Raw genomic sequence first — 21,384 nt, forward strand, 5'->3', positions numbered from 1 at the left:
GAAATGGCTGATTCTAGGACTGAGGCAGAGTACATATAAGATGAGCCTGGCACACCTCATAGTGTCAGACAGGAAGTGCTCTCCGAAGAACAGCAGGATACTGAGGATACGGAGGCCGATCTGAAACAGTGCCCAAGGGCCAGAGCTGGAGCAACTTGAGCAACAAAATAATGCTGCTACTGGCTTGTAACCCTCAGATAAATGCATCCCCATGAATCCATACCTATGTACAAACGCATGACTGAATAAAACTAACAGAGGCAGAACAAATTTCCGTAGAGAACAATTCCACATAATTTATGTGTGGAGTTTAATTCCCCTCCCCATGAGTATAGACTGGAATTAGCGACTTGACACCAAAGAATAGAGTATAGAAAATGAAAAGTAGTGCTTGACATTGAGGAAATCTGTAGACACCACCTTAACCGTGTGGTCCAAGTCAGTATCACCAGAGATAGGTCATGTTGATTGGCAGACTTGTACTGTAAAGGGCTAGACAGTAAATACTTTCAGCCTGTGGGTCGTATGACCTATTACATCTATTCGGCTCTGCTCTGGGAGCATGAAAGCAGCCAGAGGACACAGACAGGAACGGATTACCACCTGGCTGTGCTGCACTGAAACTTTACTGACAAAAACCGAGTGTCTGCAGGATTTGACCCACAGGCCAGAGTGGACAACCCTTGTTCTTGACATGTATTTTTTTCCTTTCTTAAGTCATTGAATCAAATACTCTCCGAGACTTGCAGGTCTTATGGATGAAAACATGGGTGTAGGGGTTACAGTTGAAAGTCACTGATGGGCAAAAAAAATCTATTTCGTTGCTGTTGTTGAGAGATTTTTGAGACAATGCTGTAACTTACTCTTTTTTTTTTATTGAGTTAATGATAGGTTACGATCTTGCGAAATTTCAGTTGTACATTAATGTTTGTCAGTCATGTTGTAGGTGCACCACTTCACCCTTTGTGCCCACCCCCCACCCCACCTTTCCCCTGGTATCCACTAAACTATTCTCTTAGCCCAGATTTTTAAATTCCTCACATGAGTGGAGTCATACACAGATTATCCTTCTCTAGCTGGCTTATTTCACTTAACATAATTCCCTCAAGGTCCATCCATGTTATTGCAAATGGAATGATTTTGTTCTGTTTTGCAGCTGATGTAACTACTCTTTTAAGGTTGTGAGGTCACAATGCTTTTACTTTAGCATCTTTATCCTGTTGAGACCTACATTTCTAACATCATGTGGTTTCACTGTCAGCCAGGACATTCTCCTACATTGGTAGTCTGAGTGAGAAAAGGAAATGATTAGGAAAATAGAAAATAGGAATGCTGAGCAGTGTTAATGTTCCGCTTCTGCTTTATGGCCGTGATTTTAACGTGAGTCCAGTCTGCATATGTTTTTCTTGACTGTCAGTTGTGTAAGCGCAAGTGTGGAGTGGAAAAGAGTTGGATTTAACCACGGTGGTGATCTTTAAGCAAATGTGGAGCAGAGAGGAGCGTGGAGATGAGGGTGTGAGCAAAAGAGTGGTTATAATGAGCGACTGTGCTGTGTAAGAAGGGAGGGCAGAATGGGATTTGATGGATGGGGAGGTGCTAGGTAGTCAATACCTACCAATGACAGAGGAATGACTGCATTTTTTAAAAATGCAATCATTTAATCAGCTTCTTCCTTGAGTGAAGATTCAGCCAGAAATTCCATCACACTTATCATCAGACCATAGCTGTTATCTATCTGAATCATTAAACCAAGGAGTAGGAATTTTTGTGCAGTAACAAAGACTTTGTGACCTGAGCTGCTCAGGCTCTGAGTATAAGAGAGAGAGGACTCAGAGCAGGTTCCAGATGCAAAGACTTGGAGGGCCAGGAGGCAAGAAGGATAGTTAACAAGTGAAGGGGAAATCACAGGACTAATTCCTTCAGCTCTAATTAATTAATGAGAACCTAATACACGACAGGCACTATTCTAGGTGATGGGAACATGGTTGTGGAAGAGACTAAATTCCTGCCTTCACGGGGCTCTGTTCAGTGGAAGAGGGTTGTGGAGACAGTGTTTAAGGTTGGGGGAGAAGACTTATTCTTCGAAGGCATTTTTTTTTTAAAGATTTTATTTTTCCTTTTTCTCCCCAAACCCCCCTGGGACATAGTTGTATATTTTTAGTTGTGGGTCCTTCTAGTTGTGGCATGTGGGACGTCACCTCAGCATGGCTTGATGAGTGGTGCCATGTCCGCGCCCAGGATCCGAACCGGCGAAACCCTGGGCTGCCGAAGAGGAGCGCGCAAACTTAACCACTCAGCCACGGGGCTGGCCCAAGAGAGGCATTTTTATAAACAAAGGATAAATTAAAAGTTTGCCTAGGGGCCAGCCTGTGGCGCAGCGGTTAAGTGCGCACGTCCGCTTTAGCGGCCTGGGGTTCATCGGTTCGAATCCTGGGTGTGGACATGGCACCGCTTGGCACGCCATGCTGTGGTAGGCGGCCCACATATAAAGTAGAGGAAGATGGGCACGGATGTTAGCTCAGGGCCAGTCTTCCTCAGCAAAAAGAGGAGGATTGGCAGGAGACGTTAGCTCAGAGCTAGTCTGCCTCAAAAGAAAAGTTTGCGTTGATAGTGGCAGATATTTGAATATCTTGAATGAGGAGGTAGAGTGAGAACTGGCTGTGATACCATGCCTTGAATTTACCGACCCCTAGGTTCCAATCTGTATCTGTCCTTAAGTATTGGTTAGATCTTGATGAATTTATTGAAGCCCTTTCATTTCAATTTTCACCTCCAAATTTGAGAAAAGGATACCCATGTTCTAAGGGCCTCTTGAAAATTTAAGAAGAGGATATCTGTGAAACACCTGACATGTGGTTGTTATTGGATCCTTGTATCGACCACCCTCACCACGTATCCGCAGTTAGGAAGATAGTATTTTATTCCCAGCTGTGCTCACTTAGTATTTGAGGGACTTTAGATACTTCAATTAACACTCCTGAGCTTCAGTTTTCTTATCTTTGAAATGACATAGAAACAGCACCTACCTCCTAGTGTTATTGCTATTTGCCCAGGGACGTTTGAGCAGCTCTAGATGCATAGTGAGAATTAAGAGTCAGGCTGTGGTCTCCTGGTCTTAGTTGGAAAAACGGATTCATAGCTTAGCAGAGATGTATGATATGGGGCAGGTTATTTAACCTCTGAAAAATAGAAATAATAATAGAATGCAGGTCATTGTGTTGATGGAAGGCTTAAGTATGTTTCAGAAAGAGAAAGTTTAAGATCATTGCCTCGCACATTTTAAACTGCATGCAGTTAAGCCCTGACAACATCTTTGAAAAGTCTGTCTTCGTATTGCACAATATCGTCCTTGGTGAACCATGAAAGAACCTCCTGGGCTTGAAGTTTCAAAATCTGCCAAAGACCTGTCCCCCAGAGGCACAGGGAAATTCCAGTTTTTGGCATATTAAATAATGAGTTTTTCGAATCAATAGATACATCTATGGCCGTCTGTCTGGGAAAAATCCGTGTCTGTAGGGAGCCTGTTCCAGGCGCCTTTGTGTGAGCGTGGATGGCTGGGCTCCGTGCGTGTCACTGTGACCAGTGGCTCTTGGTCCATGTGCTAGTTCCTCTATCCTGTCACCTCACAACCATGTGAGGCTGCAACAAAGACATGGCCCCAAGAGAGGTCACATTTTGAGCACTAGCATGGAGGTTTCCAGCAAGAAAGCGCACACCTCAGCTTGCAGTAGGAAGTTTTAGAGCCCCAAGGTGCCTCTTAAGCCAGGCTCCTGGAAAGACATGGGGAGGCCACCCGAGTTACCGTGATGGAAGGCCTTTCCTTGGAGTGCTGTGGGGGCAGCCACTGGGCTCAGAACCACAACATTCCTGCACCTCTGACCCCAGGCACCAGACGTGAACTCAAACACGGATTTCAGCCCCTCCTCCGATTTCCTGGTTTTGTATATGAGATCATGACTCACTCCTGCATTCCTGCCATTCTCTCAAAGAAGGAACCCAAGAAGGAGGAAAGGATCATTGCATTACAAAAATAGTGAAAGTTAAGAAATATTGTCGATGTCGAAAAATCAAGCTTCAGGTAGGTTTCCTTGTTCACAAAATTTTTATTTGATTTTCTTTGCCTGAAGAGTCCTAGGTAGACACTTATCTTAGGCCTTCTATCTCAGTTCATGACAAAAGTCATTGAGATAAATCCTTTACAATGGATCTTATTTTCTCTCTCCTCTCCAAGTAATATTCACATACTTGACTGGCAGTTCATTCGAATCGTGCAGTTAGTCTTTATGTTAGGCGGTGATTAGGCAAGGCAGCTTGGGTTTATGTGGAATCACACACCAGGTGTCTTTGGTATTCTCCCGAGGCCTGATTGTCAACAAATGACAAAGGCATCTTCTTTGTGAGGCTTCTGGAAGTGGGACTGTAATTGGGTATTTGAGGGTAGAGGTCTGTGTCAACACGGGGTGGAGTATGTTCAGGTGAACTCTAAGTTAGAACTAGTAGTAAAGGTCAGGTGTTGTTTGTGGTCTGGCAGCCTGGGTTTTTTCAGGCACGTCACTGTGTGGATTGTGAGAGGCAGTGTGGTGTGATAATGAAGAGAAGGGGCCCTGGATATCCCATATTTGGTTTGAATCTTGGCTCTGCCACTTCCTAGCTACATGACCTTAGGCAGTGTGTTTATTTATGCAGCTTCGGTGTTCCACAGCTCTCCGATGTTCTTTATAATGGTACCTACTTCATAGGAAATAACAAGGAGGAAAATGTAAGGCTCGTGACAACACAGCCTGGAACATAGGAGACTCAATAAATATTCACTGTTGTTATGTCATGATTCTGGGCAATTCTCCTTCAAGGTTCAGTAGTAACAGAAATATGAATCTGATTGATGATTATTTGCAGGGTGAGAAAATTATCCACAGGCTCAACAGGTTAAGAACAATGGTTCTTTTTTTTTAAGATTTTATTTTTTCTCCCCAAAGCCCCCTGGTACATAGTTGTATATTCTTTGTTGTGGGTCCTTCTAGTTGTGGCATGTGGGACGCTGCCTCAGCGTGGTTTGATGAGCAGTGCCATGTCCGCGCCCAGGATTCGAACGAACGAAATACTGAGCCGCCTGCAACGGAGCGCGTGAACTTAACCACTCGGCCACAAGGCCAGCCCCAAGAACAATGGTTCTTAATCTTCAGTCCTTTGATGCTCTTAGGAGCTTCCAGGGACCCACAAATCATTTGAAATCATATTCAGAAGTGTTGTGTATTTCCTAGTTATCAAAGGTGAATATGACCAAACAGATTCAGAACCATAGTTTGGAAACAAAGTGGTAATATCGGAGACAATCCGTATAAAGTGAGTGTTCAAGATTACAGAAGGCTGAGTAAATCCCATTGCATACTACATACGTACACACATGGGAAAAATAACATGCTTATAAAGATTCTCCATAAGAAGGAAAAATACTTAATGTAATGTGAAGTAATATTTGTAGCTATGAAAAGTACTACTCAAAGGCATTTTTAAAACTATATATGAATCTCATTTAACAATGTAGGGTCGTGTAAGACATTTTGCAAGGTTTGTGTCCAAAACGATATTTTAATTATACTTTTGTGAAAGAGACGTCTGTATCTACTTTTATGGAGAATCTACTATGTACAAAACTCTTTTCTGTCTGCTTTTTACACATTCTTTCAATCTGCTCATTTCACATTACCCGGATTATGTTCATTCACAGAAAAATCTTGGTAGTGAAACTTTTGAATTCTACTGATGATATTACTCAAGGATGTCCAAGAAATGGTAGGTGAAATTTATTTCAATGACGTTGTTTTTCCAATTCTGAGCTAGAGTTCATAGTTTACTTAACGAGTAGAAAGAGTCTCCTCATATTTTTATTTTAAAAAGTATTTTGGATAATATCAATGCTATATTTCCAGGTAGGAATTATATCTGGCTGTTGCTGGAGAGTCCAGTAACCTAAAGAACTAATTGAACAAGAAAAATAAAATTACTGCCCCCCCCCCCACACACCATTAATCACTAATTATGTTTTGGTGGAGATTTTTCCAGTTATCTGTGAGCATATATTTTTGATCTTGATTCTGCAATATAAAATCACCATATTTGATTATACAAGGTGACAGAGAATTTCTAATTCTTTTCTTTTATTTTAAGATTTTATTTTTCCTTTTTCTCCCAAAGCCCCCCAGTACATAGTTGTGTATTTTTAGTTGTGGGTCCTTCCAGTTGTGGCATGTGGGACGCCGCCTCAGCATGACCTGATGAGTGGTGCCATGTCCGCACTCAGGATTTGAACTGGCGAAACCCTGGGCTGCTGAAGCGGAGCGCACGAACTTAACCACTCGGCCACAGGGCTGGCCCTCCAATTCTTAATTTAAAAAGGAATCCATGGGTTTCATTATACCTCTGTACATGTAAAGAGAAGAAAGAAGGCCCATGATCCCCTTCTGACTTGAAAAGCCTTCTGAGTATTTTCACCTTTTAGGAGCATAGATTTGGCTGTTAAAATTAATTACCAGGAAACGAGATTATCAACTCAGCATTTTAGAATTTGATTTTTTAAAAAGAGATTTAACGTCATTTCACAGAATATAGAAATGATCTCTGATGTCTGAGTGATTCCAAGTATCTGTTGTATGAACAACAATTCCAATGACAGATTTATATTAACAGAAACGTGGAACAGATAGTAAAAGTTACGGATGGTCGTATGTCTCCATGTTGTACCAAAAAACAGTATTTAGACTCTTGTTACATTTCTCAATTTGGCACCTGATCAGATTAGATTCTCTGAGCTCCTGTAGGGTGATGAGGTGGTTTCTCTACCTGCTTGGGGCAGGGGAAGGGCACGTTTTCTCCTTAAGTGTTTGAGAATCTTTTTTGCTAATATTGTTGGTTGAGGAGAATTACATGCTTAAAGCCCAGCTTTGACATTTTTTAGTTAGCATTATAAGAATGCAGGCCAGAGAAACTCAAATTTTATTGTAAGAATAAATGGAATTAGCAGAACTGTGTTTCTTTTAAAATAGTAAATTAAGGAACATGTAAGCTTCTTCACTTCAAATAGTAACCGCTAACTTACATATAGCAATTATTTTATTAGGTATTTTATTTTTTATTTTATTTATTTATTTTTTTAAAGATTTTATTTTTTCCTTTTTCTCCCCAAACCCCCCCGGTACATAGTTGTATATTCTTCGTTGTGGGTCCTTCTAGTTGTGGTATGTGGGACGCCGCCTCAGCGTGGTTTGATGAGCAGTGTCATGTCCGCGCCCAGGATTCGAACCAACGAAACACTGGGCCGCCTGCAGCGGAGCGCGCGAACTTAACCACTTGGCCACGGGGCCAGCCCCTTTATTAGGTATTTTATATGGATTATTTTGCTTAATCTTCCGACCATCTTATATGCTAGGCCGTAGTCTTTCCCAGTTTGCCAGTGAGACTTCAAGGCACTGACGTTATTAACCACTAGAGCTTAAATCTGAAAGTCATGTCCTAAAAGTGTGACCACAGAGTCTGTATTCATTACACCTCCCAAATATTGGTTATTTTTAAAACCTACCTGGCTCACTCAATAATTCATCACAAATGCTTTTTCTTCATTGTTTGTGTGGATCAATATCATAATTATTGATAATAGCGTAATATGCCAGTATATGTTACACCATAATTCTTTTAACATGTCTACTGATAGACATGTTTCCAGCTTTTTATCAAAAATTCACTGAAAAGTATTCTTCTGCATATAACTTGTGTACCTCTGTTTTTGTTCTTTAGGATAAATTTCTCTTTTTTTGGTGAGGAAGATTGGCCTTGAACTAACATCCGTTGCCAATCTTCCTCTCTCTTTCTTTTCCCCTCCCCAAAGCCCCAGTACATAGTTGTTTATCCTACTTGTAAGTCCTTCTAGTTCTGCTATGTGGGACGCTGCCAGAGCATGGCTTGAAGAGCGTTGTGTAGGTCTGTGCCCAGGATCCAAACCGGTGAACCCCGGGCTGCCCAAGCAGAGCACGCGAACTTGACCCCTTGGCCACAGGGCTGGACCCTAGGATAAATTTCTAATAGTTGAGCTTCACATAAAAAATCAGACATTTTAAGGGCTTGCAATATGTCTGACCCTGTGATGTTAGCGTTTGGAGTGATTCATTGACTAAAAATTCTTAGCTGTTACTTTTAAATGCTAACAATTCGTCAAGCAGCATAAACAATAAATACGAATAAGTGTAAGTCAGTATATAGTAAAGGCTGCTAGAGAGATTCAGGTGACATAACTTGGGAATTGATAGGATTGTGGCATTGGTTGGTTTCTGGCCATTACTGTAAGGTATGAACAAGTTTTACTGAGCCCATGGGATCTCTGGAGCTAAGTGGATTTTATTCTGTAAACTTTTCATTTCTAATTTTTTTCTTCAAATGATGTTAGATGCAAAATGAGACTAATAGGATAAGTTAGTTTGGCATCTGTCTGGAATATGTTGTGGCAAGATAAACCTTCAAGAAGACTTTACAGTATTCTGAGCTTTCTCCCGAGAAGAGTGTTTTAAAATTAAATGAAATCTCTGCTTTTTGGAGAATAGCTTCGTCTAACACATACATTTGTGTGTGTGTACGCATGTATATTTTTCAGTTAACGTATGGCCAATGTTAAAATAATTATGAAGTATATTTAAGACCAAAAATATCAAAATCACAACCAGAAGAAAAGTCATGGTAATACAGGATTGTATAAAAACCACATGAATAAATTACTAGGTTTTTCAATCTGTTGATGTCCTATGCCCTGTCCTAAGTCTAACTATCTCTTTTTTAATGATAATCATATTGTACATCCTATTTTTAAAATTTTATTTTTCAATTGACAGTGTGTCTGGAATATTTTCCACGTCCTTAAAAGTTTTCCCACTTAGCATGTAATGGCTGCTCCGTGTTCCGTCGCATGTGTATTTGGCATTTAACTTGTCAGCTTGGCTAGACTCAAAACACAGAACCAGGCGTAATGAATTCCTTCCCTGTTGTGTTCCTTTCCCGTATATTGACCAACTTAGCTGACCCTGAGGCTGTGAAAGAGCCTCTAGTTTGGATGATGAGGCCTCTTTCAGCCTTGGCCGGTGGGAGTGAAGGCAGGTGGATCTGTTCCTGGCAGGACTGAGCAGCCCGACCTCGGGTCTGGATGAGCCTCCCCAGCATGGGAGCTCGTCTGGGAAATTGACTCCTCTCTTTGGATCTGGCTTCGATGCAGAAGTGACGCATTTTACAACTACTTTTGTGAAGCCAGGTGTCCTGGGACTCGGGGGCGAGCTTATATCCATCTTCTGTTTTTCGCAAAATTGTGTGTTCCGTTGTAGGAGACAAATTTTGGAAGACAAAATGGAGGAACGAAAAGATTTTATTAAATTAAGTCATGTCGAGAGCACTAAAACCTTTTTTCTTTCAGCTCTGGCTTCTCTGGAGTTTGAATTTTTTTCGATGGGGGAACACTGAAGAGGACTGATCAGGTCTTACGTTTCTAAAACCATGACCTGTGTAAGTTGCTTATTCCTGTCTCCTTGCAATATTACGATTTTGGGTTATGTGGATTTTTCATTAATTAACCTAAAAATCCTACTTAAGAGGGCCTCATTCAATTATCTGCTCCCCAGTTTGTCCTAAAATCAGAAGAAGTGATAGCAGATAGCTCAGTTTCCTTCTTATGAGTTTTTGCTATCCGGTGTTTGCGTTTATCATCTAATTTACTCAATCCACTTACGTGCTTATTCTGCAATCAAAGGCTGTGATGGAGCAGTAAAGGAGTGAAGTCCCACGAGGAAAATATTTGAGTTTCCTTTACAGGTTCTCTGGTTTGATGAATTAGAGATGTTGGTCCCATTTAATTACCATAAGTAGACTTTGAAATTCTCCACAGACCTCAGTTGTTAGGCAGATAAAATGGAAATTGCTATCAGTTGGTCTCAATCTTAGTATGTGATGAAATCTCATGTTCTTTGAGAATTTTAGAATGATTGGAAACATTTATGTCATGCCTGTTACCAAGGAATTATTGAGAGACAAATATATTTTGTGGTTGAATGTGATCTGTTGATTTTGGGTATCTATTTGATTTTGGCTCATCCTACATCAGTACACACCTAGGAACAAGAAAAACGTTGAGTGAGTGATGGAAGATGGCAATGAATGAGAACATTATCCTAAGGAGTATGTGTGTTGATTTCTAGAACTGATGAAGACCTTTGAAATTTCATCCAACCAAGTATCTAAATGTCAAGGATGGATTAAGTCTGAGATATCCATAACAAAGTGGATTGTTACACAGCCAAAATTTGTCAGTCAAAGAATGCTTATGATGTGCTCTGACAAAGATGAACTGGAGGCTTGTGGAAATACAAAATTTTTTTCATAAGCTTTTTTTAATACAGAAATTTTTATATACCATTTGGGAGGGAAATCCCATCTTTTTTTTTACTTTAAAGGGAAAATAATTGAGAGTCTTGCATTTATTGAGAATTTATGCATCATGCAATAGCTGACTATGTGATTGCGTCTTTACTTTACTGAGTAGGGAAACTTTAATTTTATCCATTCCCAAGCAGTTCTGAGTGATTACAGTAGCCTGCAACCTACACAAAGACTTGTCTGTAGCAAGAGGATTCTTCAGGAATATGGAGACACTCTGCTTTAATTTTCTAGCTCTCTTATACTGTATCACTCCATTCTCTAATGCACTCCTGTAACCTCCTGTCTTTCCACCTTGAAAACGTTTGTTAAATTTCATACCACGTGGGTTTGCAGTTTCAGGAATTAGTGACCTTCAGGGACGTGGCCATAGACCTCTCTCGGCAGGAGTGGGAATACCTGGACCCTGTTCAGAGGGACTTGTACAGGGATGTCATGCTGGAGAACTATAGGAACTTGGTCTCACTGGGTAAGTTTGTTTGTCACAAGACATTTAGAATGCGCTCTGTGCTATGTTAACTTGCAACACAGTGAATTTCAAAGCTGTCTTTCAAGATGGAAGTTGAATTTCTTTTTCTTGTTCCCAGAGGAAGGTTTGAGGTCTGTTAGTTTGGCAATGACTCTGCCACTAACCATCATCCTTTTCTCTGTCTTTTAGTGACATGCAAATTTACCTCTGGCCCTTCTTATAATTGCATCCTTTCCTTAATGGCCAAGGGGCTGGACAAAAATTCTTTATATTTATTCAGTGTACAGCTGTTGTCTAAGAAGCCTGGTTTCCCATTGTGTTCATGCTGGAAATTGCTGTAGATGTGCTGTGCCATCCTCTGATCCACCTGCAGGGACAACAACTAGATGTAGAGTCTGATAGCATCTGACTCTCAGAAGAGCCTCTCTCTATGATTTATATAGCGGTGGACTGGATGAACAGTATTCATTTAAAACTGAAGAACCCACACTTCATTTCCTGCAACCAATTTTATATGATTTATGGTTGAAAGTTATAATTCATGAACATTGCATTTATAATTGAATGAATATTTTGTAAATGAATCGGGATACTTCTTGTTTTCCTCTTAGGGAAATAAAATCATTGTAATTGGTACTGTGTTCGAGACACTCTTCCCTGTGGGGAGGGGAATACACACACACACACACACATGCATACATTTAATCATCTACAGCCATATGCTAATAGGATTATCATACCCATTTTACTTGTCAACATTGTGGAACAGTGACTTGAAATGACTTGTTCAAAGTCACAAGGTTGGTAGGTATTAGAAAAATTTGTGCCCAGGCCCTCTGGCTCCAGAGAGTGCTCTCAAACGTTGTTTCCCTTTTCTATCACATTCTCTTAAGAGGCAGAGCTGTATAAGTTTAAATTAAAATAAAGTTTCACCATACCTGCCTGGTTTCTTAAGTCATCTCATCCTTCTATTTGAAGTCTTTTTCAGTAACACTTAACCTTTATTTTGTTACAAATTTTTTTTTTTTTAAAGATTTTATTTTTTTCCTTTTTCTCCCCAAAGCCCCCTGGTACATAGTTGTATATTCTTCGTTGTGGGTCCTTCTAGTTGTGGCATGTGGGACGCTGCCTCAGTGTGGTTGGATGAGCAGTGCCATGTCCGCCCCCAGGATTCGAACCAACGAAACGCTGGGCCGCCTGCAGCGGAGCGCGCGAACTTAACCACTCGGCCACGGGGCCAGCCCCTATTTTGTTATAAATTTAACCAAAGCTAAAGCTTTTGTGAGTTTTGTTTTTATTTCTATACCATGTGACATTTTTTTCTTGTAAGCAGGACATTCCATTTTGAAGCCAGATGTGGTTGACTTATTGGAGCAAGGAAAAGAGCCCTGGATGATTTTGAGGGAAGAAACACGAAGACAGCACACAGGTGAGGACGGCCAGGAAGGCGGAGGGGAGCCGTGGGGGTGGGTAGCAGCCTGTGTGGTAAGGCAGCGGAGCTACATTCCTGTGTTGTTTGTAAAGCCCTCCCCCAAGGCACCAAGACTTGTGGCACATGACCTTGTGACCTGGGGAGGAAATAAAAATCTCAACATGAGCTGGAAAGGAAACTTCAACTTTACTCCATTTACCAGGCACCTTATTTCTGTTATATTTCAAACCCGTTTTCATTGATGAGGAATCTCATTTTTCATTGGTGCAGTATTTTACCTATATTTTGGACTCAACTGCTGTCCAGCTCCTCTTTTGCGTACACACACAGAGACATTATGCAATGACGTTGAACAAGACGTACAAGGTTCCTGCTGTCGTGGAATTTACATTGTACTAGAGTGAGGAGATATAACAATAAACAGATAAACATGGATAAATAACATTATGCAGTGGAATGAGCTGTACTGGAAAGTAAGCAGAGATTGGGCCATTTTAGATAAGGTGGTTGGGGATGACTTTTCTAAGGTGGTAATATTTGAGAAGAGACATGATGTAAGGGCCCAGGCCATCTGTCTGGGAATAATATCCCTAGAGGAATGAACAGCTTGGAAGGCTCTAGATGGTGGGGGTGAAGCGGGAAAGGGAGGGGAGACTGGAGGGAGGGGGCTGGAGAGAGCTTTGTGAGTTTGAGGAGCATCTTTGTAGACCCGACTAGAGGTCCTCAGGACAGAGTATCAAGAAGTGAGGTCACACTGTTAGGAGGAGTCAGATCATACGAGGTTTTGTTGGATTTGAATTGTTAGGGATAGTAAATATTAGAATCAATTATGTAAACTGTTTTTCTAATTTTTAACTTTTAAACCATTTTTTAAAATACTAAAAAAACACAGAGAACAACAAACAAGTGTCTGAGCTTAATGAGTTATATAGAGAAAACACCCATGTTACTACACCCAGGTCAGGAGATAAAACTTTTTTTAGAAATATCTTCAGAGTCACAGAAAGGTTGTAATAATAATACAAAAGATTCTTGTATGCCTTTCAGCCAATCTTTCCAAATGAGGAGACAAGCTTTTCTAGTCAACCCTGAAGTCCTCCATATATCTCCACTCAGTCACAATCTTCCCCCTCCTGCCAAGTCTAACCACTGTTCTCGTTTTTTTTTTTTTTTTTGAGGAAGATTAGCCCTGAGCTGAAGATAAGCCTTGAGCTAACATCTGCTGCCAGTCCTCCTCTTTTTTTTTTGCTGAGGAAGACTGGCCCTGAGCTAACATCCGTGCCCATCTTCCCCCACTTTATATGTGGGATGCCTACCACAGCATGGCTTGCCAAGCAGTGCCAGGTCTGCACCCAGGATCCAAACTGGTGAATGCCAGGCCACTGAAGCAGAACATGTGCACTTAACCACTGCGCCACTGGGCTGGCCCCTCACTGTTCTGATTTTTTTTTTTTCCTTTTTCTCCCCAAAGCCCCCCGGTACATAGTTGTATATTCTTCGTTGTGGGTCCTTCTAGTTGTGGCATGTGGGATGCTGCCTCAGCGTGGTCTGATGAGCAGTGCCATGTCCGCGCCCAGGATTTGAACCAACGAAACACTGGGCCACCTGCAGCAGAGTGCACGAACTTAACCACTCGGCCACGGGGCCAGCCCCTCACTGTTCTGATTTTAATGGGAATAAGTTCCTTCCTTTTCTTCCTCCCTCCAATTTCTTTATATTCTTTTAAGTCTTCTTTAATCTCTAAGTTTTCCTTCATCTCCTTTTTTTTTGTTCCTAACCGTGTACTTGCTGAAGAAAATATCTTCTGTTGTATATTTTGCTGATGCCATCCTGGGATTTACTTAAACTTGTTCTGTGACCTCTCTGTGTTGTAGGAGAGGAAGACAATTCCTCTACCCTCTAGGCCCTTCTGGCTGGTCTATGAATTAAATTGACATGAGACAGAATAACAGGAGAAAATCAGATAAAGCTTTATAACATGTATACATGGGAGAAACCCAGTAAAGCTGAGTAACTCTAAATACCATCTTCAGCTAAAGACAAAGGAGGATGTTGGGGGTGGGGGGAGTCAGTTATAGGTGATTACCAGAAAAAGCACAGTAAACAAGAGTAAAGTGATTATGCAGATTTAAGTCCTTGCCTGCCACATTGATGAGTTTGTAGCGATAAGGTCATCCCCCCTTCTTCCTGATACAGAGAGGGAGACACCTTTACAGATGGAGATTTCTCCTACAAATGTAAATGTCTCTTACAAAGGGTAATTTCTACTTGGTTTTCAGAGCTTCTCCCCTGTCTGCAGTTTCTTAAAAGTAACCAGCCCAAAATAATCCTCATGCCAGAGACACATCTTGAGGAGGCAAATTCTGCTCCCCTACAGTATCCTCTAAATAAGTAATGGGATCAAGAAGCTTAATTGATTTAGATGGATTTTTATGTTTTGGCAATACAACTTCCTGGGTGGTGTTGTGTACATAATATGTTGTAATTATCAAATGTGGGCTCCCCACATATCAGAGAACTGAGCTCATTGCTTGCTACATTAAAGGAGGACACCGCCTCTGAAGCACTTTGGTAGCGTCTCAGAGCGGGAGAGGCAAGGCTGGATCCTATTGACAACTGCAAGTTCAGTTTAAGGTCAGTCTTTCAATGTGGAGACTTGATTAGGATTGGGTGAAGATCAAGATAGAACAGTGGAAAATTAGTGGAAATCACTAGATGAGAATCCTGAGGCTTGGGATTCAAAGAATCCTAGAGCACAAACTGTTGATGTTTTCTATCGAAGAGCTGGATCCTACAGGAACTTGCTGTAATGAAGACAGTGGATAGTTACATGACAGTAGAGACAGGAAGGTCCATGTGGAGACTGGTAGTTCCGGTTCTCTGTGACCAGGCTGAGTGGGGAAGACGATGGTTTAGGTTCTTAGCATATACTGTCTACTTGTCTCCCTTTTTGTAATTTTAGCAAGCATTGATGTTCAGTGCCTAGATGTGTTAATTTGTTAAAACATTCCAAAATAATCATATTTTAATTCTAACATTCATTTTCACTTATTAGTTAGAAATTTCCTATAAAAAACTTTTACATCATCTACTGCTTGGTAACCTACTGATATAGTTTGTATAATAAAGGTTAAATAAATGCTTGATTCTTTCCCTTTATTTGTCTTTTCCACAGTTAAACAGTTGTTACCTTAGCATTCCTTCCCAGGTGACCAGAGAGTTATTTTATTGTCATTATAAATTTATGAGTTTATGCATGTTAATTTGTATTTTAGCCCATTGCACTTATTAGCCTTTTTATTCCTCAAATTTTTGCATCCCAGGTCACTGGGCCTCATAATGTTGCCTCTCGAGTCCTTCAGATCCCTCTTAGTCTTGAATAACTTGTTTATGTCTGTTATGACAAGATGTTCTGGGCTTGTCTTGTACATTTCCTGTCCCAAGCTTTTAATCAGCCATGTCTGAGAACTTTTGATTTCATTTAGCGGGAAATGGTATTCTGTGACCATAAACTGCACATTAGAGGTGCCTATGTTTTCTGGTTTGGAGATTATTTCTAGGCTTTTTACTGGATAAAGATAGGAAAGATAGATAGATAGATTTAAAACAGATACATATGTGTGTGTTTTCATATTTAAATAAAAATAAAATACCTGATGAGTTCACCTGTCAACTTCCTAGCTGGTTTTAGAACTAAACAGTGTTTAATTGAACTTTTCTTGGCCAAATTTAGGACTAAATGGTGTTCAATTGAACTTTTCTATCTTTGATCTGTATCTCTTTTGTTTAGCATCAATTCTCCAAGACTCTGCTGGTGATAAAATTAAAATATCACACACTCCTTAATTTCCTTTATCCTTTATGACACACAAAACATTCTCAGAATGTTAATAACTTTACTTACGTTACTACCAACATGATTACTGAAAACAGTTATGTTTTTGAATATGCCCAAACTCCTCTAATTTACAGTTTTACTGTAATTATATTTTAAAATATAAAGCCACGCATAGTATGCTCTCTCCCTTACAACCCTTATTTATTCTTAATCTAATGCAGTCATGCGCCGCGTAATGGCGTTTCATTCAACAACTGTCCACATATACGACGGTACCATGTATATAGCACCGTAGAGCCCAGCTGAGTGGTAGGCTGTACCCCCTAGGTTTGTGTGAGTGCACCCTATGATGTTTGCACATCGACAGAATCACCTAACGATGCATTTCTCAGAACGTGTTCCCGTTGCTGAGTGGCACAGGACTGTGTATATTTTTAAGTCCATAATTGTTACTATATTTAATGCTCAAGCACCCGTGGCCTCGCTGCACTGATTCCTGCCCATGAGAGTTCACACGGTCTTCCAGGAGCTCTCTTTTCCACAGGTCCAGAGCTTCAGTGCTAGATGAGACCCACATCAGGCAAGTGTGGGAGCTCTCACGTCTTAAGAAGTTAGCTGCTCCACACATGGCTACGATGTCTGATGTAAGGATTCTCCAGGCAGAGCCTCCACAGTCTTCCAAAGGACATGCCCCTTAAAGAAATGCTGTCTCCAGAGAAACTCAAAATATGGTGTTCTCTCAGTCTGGCCAGGAGCAATTCAGCAATTGGGTCCATTTTGCCATCGATAATGAGACTTACTAGCATAGTTGACACATTCTGGTTTCTCTGTTTTTAGGGAAGCAGAATTAGACAGTTAACCCAAGACCAGATCCTCATGCAGAATGGACAAGTGTTTTGTTAACCTTTTGCCCAAATCACCCAAGAGATTTCGCAATGCTATAAGAATATTTTCCTGGGGCTGGCCTGGTGGTGTGCTGGTTAAGTCCGCACACTCCACTTTAGCAGCCTGGGGTTTGTGGGTTTGGATCCCGGGTGTGGACCTATGCACCACTCACCAAGCCATGCTGTGGTGGCATCCCACATACAAAAAAAATAAGGAAACATTGGCACAGATGTTAGCTCAGGGACAGTCTTCCTCAAGCAAAAAGAAGTTTGGCAACAGATGTCGACTCAGGGCCACTCTTCCTCACCAAAAAAATATATATTATCCAATATATAGTCCACCTTCAAATTTATCCCAATTATCCTAAAAATCTCAGATAAAATCAAGGGACATCTATCATATTTAATTGTCATGTCTCTTTAGCATCCTTTAATTCAAAATATTTCTCCCACCTTGTTTTTCATGAAATTGACATTTTTAGAGTCCAGACCTCTCCATTTTTTCAGAATATATTATAGTTTGCAATATATCTCTTCCTTATCAATAGAATCAAACTAAATATACATGGAAAAATTACTACTAGCAGATGTTATATTCTTCCTATTGTATCTCATTAGGAGACAAATAGTAGCAGTTTCACTGGCAGTGCTCATACAGTAACTTGGTTGAATGGGAGTTTGTGCCCTGGGTAATGCTAATATGATATAACTTGTTTTAGGTGCTTTCCATGAATAGATCACTTTCCCTTTTATTAACAAGCCGTCTGTGGTGTGAGACTGTGAACGTTGTGTTCCCTAACAAACCTTCACCTAGTGGTGGCTGAATCAGTTTAAATGATGGTGATTTTTCTGATTGTATCATTCCTTCTACATTCATTTACTAACATTCTTCTCTAATGAAGAACCCCCCTTGTCTTTTTAAATTATGATGGACTCTCAAATTTATTCAATGTGTTTTTTAATATTTTTAATTTCAAAATAATTTTAGATTTCCAGAAGAGTTACAAGGATAGTACAGAGAGTGAGGGAATACCCTTCATCCAGCTTCCCCAATTATTAATATCTTCTGTAACTGTAGCACATATCACAACTAAGAAATGAACATTTGTACAATCTGTTGATATTATTTAATGATAGACTTTATTCAGATTTTACCAATTTCCCACAAATGCCTTTTTTCTGTTCTCAGACCAAAGCCAGAAGGCCATTTTGTATTAGTCATTATGTTTCTCCCATCTTTTCTAATCTATGGCAGTTTCATGGACTTTCTCATCTTTCATCTCCTTGATACTTTTTAAGAGTACAGTTATTATGTAGATTATTCCTTAGTTTGGGTTGGACTGATGCTTCCTCAAAGGTAAACTGAGATTGTTTATTTTGGTAACAGTCCCACAGAAGGGATGGTATGCCCTTCTCAGTGCTGTATATCGGAGGGTCCGTGACATAGACGCGTATTATTGCTGGCGCTGTTAACCTTGACCATTTGGTTAACGTACTGTCTGCCAGGTTTCTGCACTTAAAGTGAGTATTTTTCCCTTTATAATTGATGTATATCTTGAGGGAGATATTTTGACTTAATGGGCTGTCATGATGTGCTCATGTAAATACACAGGGAGAGTTCTTGTATGTTCAAATTGTTTGCTTTTGTACTCGAGTGATAGTTTGGCTGGATATAAAATTCTTAATTCATCTTGCTTTTCTTGAGAACTTCATACCTAGTGCTGCGTTATTTTCTGAGTTTAAACAGCACTAAGTGTACATCTAATGCCCACTATATATTCCCTCCCTTTGAAATGACTTGATCGTTTTGCCTGGCAACCAAAAGTTTGTGTTTTTTTGGGGGTTTTTTGGGGTTATAATAACTCTAATAGCATGTGTTTCTGAATTGACCATTCTGAGTTAGTTTTCCTTGGGACACGTTGTGGCCTTTCGGTATGTGATTCACCTGTTGATAATCTCAGGAAGTTTTTCTTGAGTGATGTCTTAAAATGTTAATTCTCTCCAGTTATTTTTCTTTTGACTTTGGATACCATAATTTTACATATACTTTATTTCTTTTGCATATCTTCCATAGCTGCTGTTTTTTCTTTTTCAATATTTACTGTGAGATATAACAAATAGTTTCGCATGTACAAATGTACACCAGTAGGCAAGTATCACCCAGGTCAAGAAATTGAATACTGCCATTGCTCTAGGATTTATATGTACATTGCTGATCACAAACTGTCTCTTTACTGAAAGGTTACCATATTCTGATATTTTTGATAATCATTTCATTTCTTTATAGTTTTTAGCATTTACATATGTGTCTCAAACTACATGGTGTTTTTAATTTAGGAAGTTTGTTATTGGACCCATTCTCTACATTATCTATAATGCTTTCTTCTTTCCCTAAACATTGTGCTTTAAGATTCACCTGTGTTGGGGCTGGCACAGTGGCATAGAGGTTAAATTCATGCGTTCCACTTTGGCAGCCCAGGGTTCACAGGTTCGGATCCCAGGCAGGGACCTGCACGCTGCTCATCAAGCTATGCTGTCGCAGCATCCCACATACAAAATAGAGGAAGGTTGGCACAGATGTTAGCTCAGCAACAATTTTCTTCACCAGAAAAAAAAAGATTCATCTATGTTTTTGTATATAGTTCTAGATGATTCATTTTTTTGACATTGATGTTTAGTATTACTTTTTTATGACTATGCAACAGTATACTTTCTACTATTATTTATCGACATGTGCATTCATTGCAGTTTTGGTTATTATGAACGATGCTATTATTAACATTCTTGTAAATAAATTCTGTTGCAAATATCTGTTTTTCTCTTCTCTGGTGAAATTACTGATTACATCAACTCCTATAGATGGTTTTGAATTGTTTTCCAGAGAAATTGTAACAATTTGCACTCCCAAAAGCACTGTGTGAGAGTTTTCATAACTCCACATCTGTGTCAACTTGCCAGACTTTCTGATTTGCTAATCTTATAGGCAGGCACATGGTGCATTAGTGGTTTTTTCCTTTAGCTCTTCTTTCCATTTGAAATTCACTTAAAAAAATGAAATAATTTTAGACTTATGGAAAAGTTGCAAAGATTGTACAGAAAATTCCTCTATGCCCTACATCTAGCTTTCTTTAATGTTAGCATCTCAGTATCAGTTATTAACATTGAAACAGTACTGTTCATTAATCTACAGGCTTTATTGAAATTTCACTGTTTTCCTCACTAATGCCCTTTTCCTGGTCAAAGATCCAGTCTGGGATCTCACCTTGCATATTTGTCTTTCCAATATGTGGCAGTTCCTCAGTCTTTTTTGTTTCTTTTAATTTTTAATGACCTCACCACCTTTGAAGAGGACTGGTCAATTATTTTGTAAAGTGTCCCAAAATTGGACTTTGTCTGATTTTTTCACATAATGAGACTGGAGTTCTGCATTTTGGGAAAGATTATTGTAGATGGAGGGGGCCCTCTGAGTGCATCGTGTCAGGTTCTATGCTGTCGGTACTGGTGACGCTAACTCCGATCACTTGGTTGAGGTGGGGTTTCTTAAGTTTCTCCACTGTAAAGTTACTATTTTTTTTCTTTTTATTAAGATTATGATAGTTTACAACCTTGTGAAATTTCAGTTGTACATTATTGGTAGTCATGTTGTAGGTACACCACTTCACCCTTTGTGCCCTCCCCCCCACCCTCCCTTTCCCCTGGTAACCACCAATCAGTTCTCTTTGTCCATATGTTAACTTCTACCTATGAGTGGAGTCATACTGAGGTCGTCTTTCTCTGTCTGGCTTATTTCACTTAACATAATACCCTGGATGATTTTATCCTTTTTATGGCTGAGTAGTATTCCATTGTATATAGATACCATATCTTCTTTATCCAATCATCAGTTGATGGGCACTTAGGTTGCTTCCACGTCTTGGCTATTGTAAATAATGCTGCGATGAACATAGGGGTGCATGGGACTTTTGGAATCGCTGATTTCAAGTTCTTTGGATAGATACCCAGTAGTGGGATGGCTGGGTCACAAGGTATTTCTATTTTTAACTTTTTGAGAAATCTCCATACTGTTTTCCATAGTGGCTGCACCAGTTTGCATTCCCACCAACAGTATATGAGGGTTCCTTTTTCTCCACAACCTCTCCAACATTTGTCACTTTTTGTTTTGGATATTTTTACCATTCTAACAGGTGTAAAGTGATATCTTTAAAGTTACTATTTTTACCTTTGTAATTGATAAGTATCTTGTGCCTTTGAGACTACATATCTCCTGTTTGGCATCATGCTTTCGGCTACTCTTAGC

General features: G+C 40.0%; 1 protein-coding gene across 16 annotated transcripts in view; it reads left to right on the forward strand.

Annotated features, from left to right (window-relative positions):
* Positions 1 to 21,384, forward strand: part of LOC106836052 (zinc finger protein 573) — a 52,532-nt gene that overhangs the window by 15,910 nt on the left and 15,238 nt on the right. For 3 of the 16 annotated variants that reach the window (XM_070499426.1, XM_070499427.1, XM_070499429.1), the window contains 3 exons: positions 9,449 to 9,537; positions 10,801 to 10,933; positions 12,264 to 12,362. In XM_070499426.1, coding sequence (XP_070355527.1) covers positions 9,529 to 9,537; positions 10,801 to 10,933; positions 12,264 to 12,362 — 241 coding nt within the window. In that variant the 5' untranslated portion in view covers positions 9,449 to 9,528. Of the gene's footprint in view, positions 1 to 5,728; positions 5,794 to 7,163; positions 7,376 to 9,448; positions 9,538 to 10,800; positions 10,934 to 12,263; positions 12,363 to 21,384 lie in introns of those variants that run through there. The other 13 variants (XM_070499437.1, XM_070499438.1, XM_070499440.1 and 10 more) reach the window with 8 other exon arrangements.

Source organism: Equus asinus, chromosome 26, assembly GCF_041296235.1.
Source record: "Equus asinus isolate D_3611 breed Donkey chromosome 26, EquAss-T2T_v2, whole genome shotgun sequence".
Classification (NCBI taxonomy): domain Eukaryota; kingdom Metazoa; phylum Chordata; class Mammalia; order Perissodactyla; family Equidae; genus Equus; species Equus asinus.